The sequence below is a fragment of the Bidens hawaiensis genome, unplaced genomic scaffold, assembly GCF_021521415.1.
Source record: "Bidens hawaiensis isolate Kalapana, Puna unplaced genomic scaffold, B.hawaiensis_p1.1 tig00011896_1, whole genome shotgun sequence".
NCBI classification, from domain to species: Eukaryota; Viridiplantae; Streptophyta; class Magnoliopsida; order Asterales; family Asteraceae; genus Bidens; species Bidens hawaiensis.
Window position 1 is genome coordinate 486,582 of NW_027491952.1, and position 5,990 is coordinate 492,571.

General features: G+C 39.4%; 1 protein-coding gene across 1 annotated transcript; it reads right to left on the reverse strand.

The window, feature by feature from the left end:
* Positions 1 to 1,621: 1,621 nt before the first annotated feature.
* Positions 1,622 to 5,182, reverse strand: LOC143539480 (uncharacterized). Its single transcript, XM_077032786.1, has one exon. The coding sequence runs from the start codon at positions 5,180 to 5,182 to the stop codon at positions 1,880 to 1,882; it is 3,303 nt and encodes a 1,100-aa protein (XP_076888901.1). The 3' UTR covers positions 1,622 to 1,879.
* Positions 5,183 to 5,990: the final 808 nt, after the last annotated feature.

Sequence of the window (5,990 nt, forward strand, 5' to 3'; positions counted from 1 at the left end):
TGGCCGATGCGACGACTTACAAATTGTAAGGGGTTGGAGATTTCATTTGTTTTTGTTGGATTCATTCGTAGAAGTATCAAATCAATTTATATGAAGAAATTTGAATGACTTGAGTCAAATTCTAATTCGTTCAACCAAATGCATTTGCAATAAAACTTTAATTTTGTAATTCTCAGCAAATTAAGCGTACCGAACATGTTAAATAGAATTTGAATACAAATTCCAACTCAACTAAATTCTGCGACTCTATTTAAGAGTTTACAGGTTTCACGTAAGATTAATTGTCGTCCACAATTGTCTTTTATTGGTTTTGATGTTCGTCCGGATGACCGGATGTGTCATACACTTGACCGGGTGTAGTCAAAACACTGTTGACACATGTTTATACCTTTTTAAGAAAAAACAACAATAATTTCTTACCATTTTATTATTTTCTGACACAAGTTTCTTATAGTTTTTCTCTTAATATATTAAATAAAAATGAAGTATAAATATAAAAATGTTACATTGCATTATTTTAACATGTGTTTGGATGTATGGTAAAAAAAAAAGATTCCCGTCACGATGATATTCTGGCAGCTACGGTAGCCTTCAATAAGGACTGACGAGATGGCAGAATATCCTCTTCACGGTCACGGGCATAGTCTTTTAATCATCTCCTCTTCACTTTAATAGTTTTTTTCATTTATTATTTACATATCTTGTATCTTTTTCCTTGTATAGAAATTAAATATATAGAAACACACACTTGTCACTTTCTTGGTTTAACACTGAAAAAAATATTGCACATGTCCAGGTTTTGGTATTAATTTTATGGCGAACCACAGTTGACACCGGCGCCATGCTGGCAAGGCCGGTCGAGTCTATGTAAGGGTGTGCAACCACCGCGCACTCTTTTCGAAGACACGTAATAGTTAAAAATACTACATTTATGTGAATAGAGTTAAAACTTACAATTTTGTATTTAACCGGATAAAATAATAAAAACATGTCTACCAAAAGGAGGAACTTAAATCAAGTATTTGTAATATTACTTTAGAGTTTTGCGTGAGTGATTTTTTTTCATTTGTTGTTCAAACAATTTATTTGCCTATTGCCAATAGGAACTGGATCAAGTATATTGGAAGAGAAGTAAAGATTCAGAATGAAGACCACAATATCTAAAATTCAAATTTGATCACAATCAGTTTTTATCATAGTGGGTCTTAAATGACCAGTTTTTCCTGAAACAGGAAATAGTGAGTTTAGCTATCTAGCATTGTCTGCGATCACAAACGTATGCGATTGTCTTTCGTCATTAGGTTAACCTGTTAACCCATCTTTCTTTGTTAAAAAAAGGAAAGAAAAGAAAAAATTTACTTTATATCCATTCTTGTTAACTAAAATGATGAGTAGTTGAGCTACAATTAGTAACGATATTAATCATTAATAAATCATATAATTACTTAGGATCCACCCGGCCTCAACTAGATTCCCTCACCAACATCCGACGTGGAAGCCGCCACGTGGACCACAAAGAACCAAAACAAGATAATGAAGTCCCGACAAATTCACGAAAACAAGTGCCTTTTTCGCCGTTTCCCAAGATTATTAAAACCTGTTCTTCCTCATGCACATTAACGGCTACTTTCATCATCTTACTATCATTTTTTATACAAATAAATAATCATTTCCACATTAACTTGGCGCCAATTCCACCCCAAAAGAAGTCTTTCTTTTTCTTTCCACTTTCTTTGACTCCGCCAAATCAGCACAAAAGCCAGGAAGAAAGTCCCATTTAGTCATTACAAACCCATCACAATATAATTTTTTGATTCCACCAATAACTAAAATACAATAATAATTTAATTAATTTCAATTACACGCAAAATGAAACCACCTAAATAGTTGAAGGAAGTGATGTCGGGTCAGCTGAGGACGGCATGTCCGGCCCGACCCGACATCCTTCAAGCATAAACACAACATCCGACATCGAAGGTCTATCTGTCGGGTCGGATGTTGTACATAGTAACCCGACTTTTAACCCTAACAAGAACTCCTCCCACTCGGATGACTCCGGGTCAAGCTCTAACAAACCCGGTTCCAAAAGCTCCGAAATTTGAACCCGTTGTAACTGTCTCTTAACCCATTTTACAATATCCTCATCATGGTTAAACATTACCGGGTTTTTACCTGTTAAGATCTCTAGCAAAACCACACCGTAACTATATATGTCAGCTTCTTTTGTCATTTCACCGGCTAATGTGGCTTCGGGGGCTACATACCCGAGTGTCCCGATTGGGCTTGCTGTTGTGGATGTTGACGGTTCGGCTTGTGTGGGCCCGGTTAGCTTATTAAGACCGAAATCCGATATGTGTGCTTCGAAGTCGGCGTCGAATAATATGTTTTGCGGCTTAATATCCCCGTGAACCATCGGGATCGAATGTACAAAAGCGAGCCCACGCGCGATACCTAACGCGATCAAATGCCTCATTGGCCAGTTTAAAACATGCCCGTCTTGATGTGATGCTTCTTGAAGTAACGTGGCTAGGTTTCCGTTCGGCATGTAGTCGTAAACAAGTAACCGTACATTATCCGACCGGCTTGCGAAGTACCCACGAAGAACGGTCAAGTTTCGGTGTTTAACTTTTCCGAGCGACTCGGCTTCTCTTTGAAATGTAGCTTCCGGGATGGAAGTGTCTGGAAGCCGACGGATGGATAGAACCGTCCCGTCAGCAAGCGAGGCTTTGAAAAGAAGCCCGAATGTCCCGCGACTCAACACGTTTTCTTCATCGAACTGTCTCGTCGCCTCTAGCGCGTCTACATAAGTTATTTTATTCTTGAAAAACACGAGTTTTGGAGGTCCGTTTTCGCCCCCACTACTCGTGTCCCTCCCCGAGCTTCCCCGGTTCGGGCTCGGTTTCTTCACTTCACCCGACTTTCCCATACTCGACAACTTTCTCCGCCACCGTAAAAGCAAGAAAACATACCCGCAACATGAAATTAACAACAGCAACCCGCCACCAGCCGCAAAGCAAATCAATAAAATCAGTTTCTTCTTACCTGAAAACCATTTTTTCTTGCAGTTCTTTATCGGCTGCCCGCATAACCGATCGTTCATCTCAAACACCGAACGGTCCGGAAACCGCGAACCTAACGCCTTCGGTATCTCACCTTCAAGATCATTCCTTGAAAGGTTTAAATACTTCAAGTTAGGAATTGTAGTCAGACTCACCGGTATGTCACGGGTTAACTTATTCGAAGAGAGATCCAAGTCGGTTAAGTTCGAAAGCCTCGACAGCGATTTGGGTATTTCACCGGTTAATCTGTTATGACTTAAATACATCTTTTTCATATGTGAAAGCTGTGAAACAGTCTCTGGAATTGAACCAGTTAAAACATTCCCACCAAGTTCTAAAACTTCAAGACTCGTAAGATTCCCCAATGCAGCTGGAATTGAATCGGTAATATTATTATCCGAAAGAGACAGAACCACCAAGGACGAAAGGAAACCATATTCAACCGGAATACTACCCGAAAATGAATTGGATGACAGATTCAAATACTGTAAACTTGACAAACTGCTAAACCCTTCAGGAACATCACCAGAAAACTCATTTTCTTCCAAAGCCACAACTTTCAAATTCGGTAATCCGAATAACTCAACCGGTAATTCACCCGAAAACCTCTGCTTACTTAAATCTAGTAAACTAAGACTTCTCAAATTCGCTACCGAAACCGGAAACTCCCCCGAAAACCCGCAGCCACTCATGTTTAACTCGGTTAAACCCGAGATAACGATCGAAAAATCGCCCGAAAACTTATTATTACTCAAATTCAAAGAAGTCAAGTTCCTAAGATGGGATAATCCACTCGGCAAAGCTCCGGTTAACTTATTATTACTCAAATTCAACACTTCCAGCTCGGTTAAACCCGTAACACTCGAAGGTATTTCACCTGTGAAACGATTTCCTCCGAGTGATACGAACTTTAAATTCGACAATCCCCGAAAAACATCAGGTATTGAACCTGAAAAACTGTTTCCTTCAAGATCAACCACATTTAACAAACTGCATTTCACAATTTCAACTGGAAGTACACCGGTTAATAAATTGTTAGCTAGTTTAAGCTCCGTTAAACTTAACAAGTTTCCGATTTCCGCCGGTAAGTCTCCGTGAAATGCGTTACCAGATAGATCCAATATTCTAAGCGTGTGCAGATTTGTTAACCATAAAGGAAACGTTTCGTTAATGTGATTCTCGTGAACGTCTATTAGTTCAATAGACTTAGAGAATATTGAATTTGTAACATTTGACGGTTTTATTAATCCCGTGAACGCATTAAACCCTAGCTTCAAAACTTTTAACGAATTCGTTAACAGAGATAACGGAACTGAACCTGAAAACAAGTTTCCGGCGAGTGACAACACTTGAAGGTTTGGCAACTCACCGATACTCGCCGGAATCAGTCCTTGAAGCAGGTTATCATCGGCGGTGAACTCAATTAGCGACGAGCAGTTAGCGATCGCCGACGGTAACGTGCCGTACAACTGATTCGAATCCAGGAACATGTATTGAAGGCTTTGGAAGCTTCCGATGATCGCCGGAAACTCGCCGGAGAGTGAATTGAACGATAGGTTAAGAAGCTGGATCTGAGATGATGCTGTTACGTTTTCCGGAATGTTACCGGTGAATGAATTGGACGAAACGTCGACGTACCGGACGTTGGAAATTAGGTTACCGGAAATCTCGCCGGAGAGGAAGTTATCAGCGACGTTGAATATTAATAAGTTAGTTAGGTTTCCGATGGCCGGCGGTAATACGCCGGTGAAGTGATTATTTTGCAAATAAACGGTTCTTAATAAAGTGCATTGTGTAAGAGCCGATGGAATCGAGCCGTTGAGGTCATTATTATGAAGGCTTAGTTTACGTAACCGGGTTAGCTCGGATATTTGGTTGGTGAGCCGACCGGATAGAGCGAGCCGAGGCAAGGTGAGTTCGTGGACTCTTCCGGCGCTGCATAAGACGCCGCGCCAATCACACGGCGCGGCTGGGGATGAGGCGTTCCACGTGTCCAGCGCGCCGAGTGGGTCGCGTACATTTAGTTTGAAGGATAATAGAGCATGTGTTTCTGTTGGGGTGGTTGTGGCGTATGATAGCAGGGTGGTGAGGAGTGTAAGATAGAGGAAAGTAGCCGTTGGCATTGGTATGTTAGCTAAAGGCATATCAGAAACAATGGAATGGAGAAAAGTGAAACAGTAGGCATCAATGCATCATATACGTGAAGAGTGAAGACAATAATATTTATAAACAGATTCTTCAGGTAGGTGTGTGATTGTGTTTTGGATGTAGTGTGGTGTTTGGTGTTTAATATACGTTACTATTTTATTTTTTTTAGTTTAGTTATTGTTGTTTAGTGGTTTACTCAAAAATAGTAGTTAATCGGTAGTGGAGCGGGTTGTTTGATTCGACAATTTTTTTTTTTATAAAAAAAGCAGTATAAATACTTAGAAAAAACCGTATAGAATAAAATTTATATATTATTCGTACGAGTAAAGTTAACGCATAAATAAAATTAATGTTAATTGTGATAATCAAGTATAGTACTTATATATACAAGTAGAGCAATTATGTAATTAATTATAAATTAATTACATAATTACTCTACTTGTATATATAAGTACTATACATGATTCTCACAATTAACACGTTTATTTCATTTGTATTTGACCCAAATTCTTATTTGTATATACTCGTATAACTAACTTCACAATAAACTCCATATATTGTTAATACTTGCGCAGTGAGTCCAAGGAGTCAAGCATGTCATGCTTTTCAAATAAGCATTGCCCAATAAAGGTGCACAAACCGGTTCGGTTTCGTCAACAAAAGTCAAAACCGTTTTATGACCGGTTTCGGTTCGGGTTGAAACCAGTTTCTTACTATGTTACGATCGGTTTCGGTTCGGATTTTGCACGGTTTTGGCCAGTTTCGGTTCGTTTAACCGGTTTG

Bases quoted from the DNA above. Each gene is read 5' to 3' on its own strand.
- LOC143539480 (XM_077032786.1), bottom strand. From the start codon at position 5,182: ATGCCAACGGCTACTTTCCTCTATCTTACACTCCTCACCACCCTGCTA.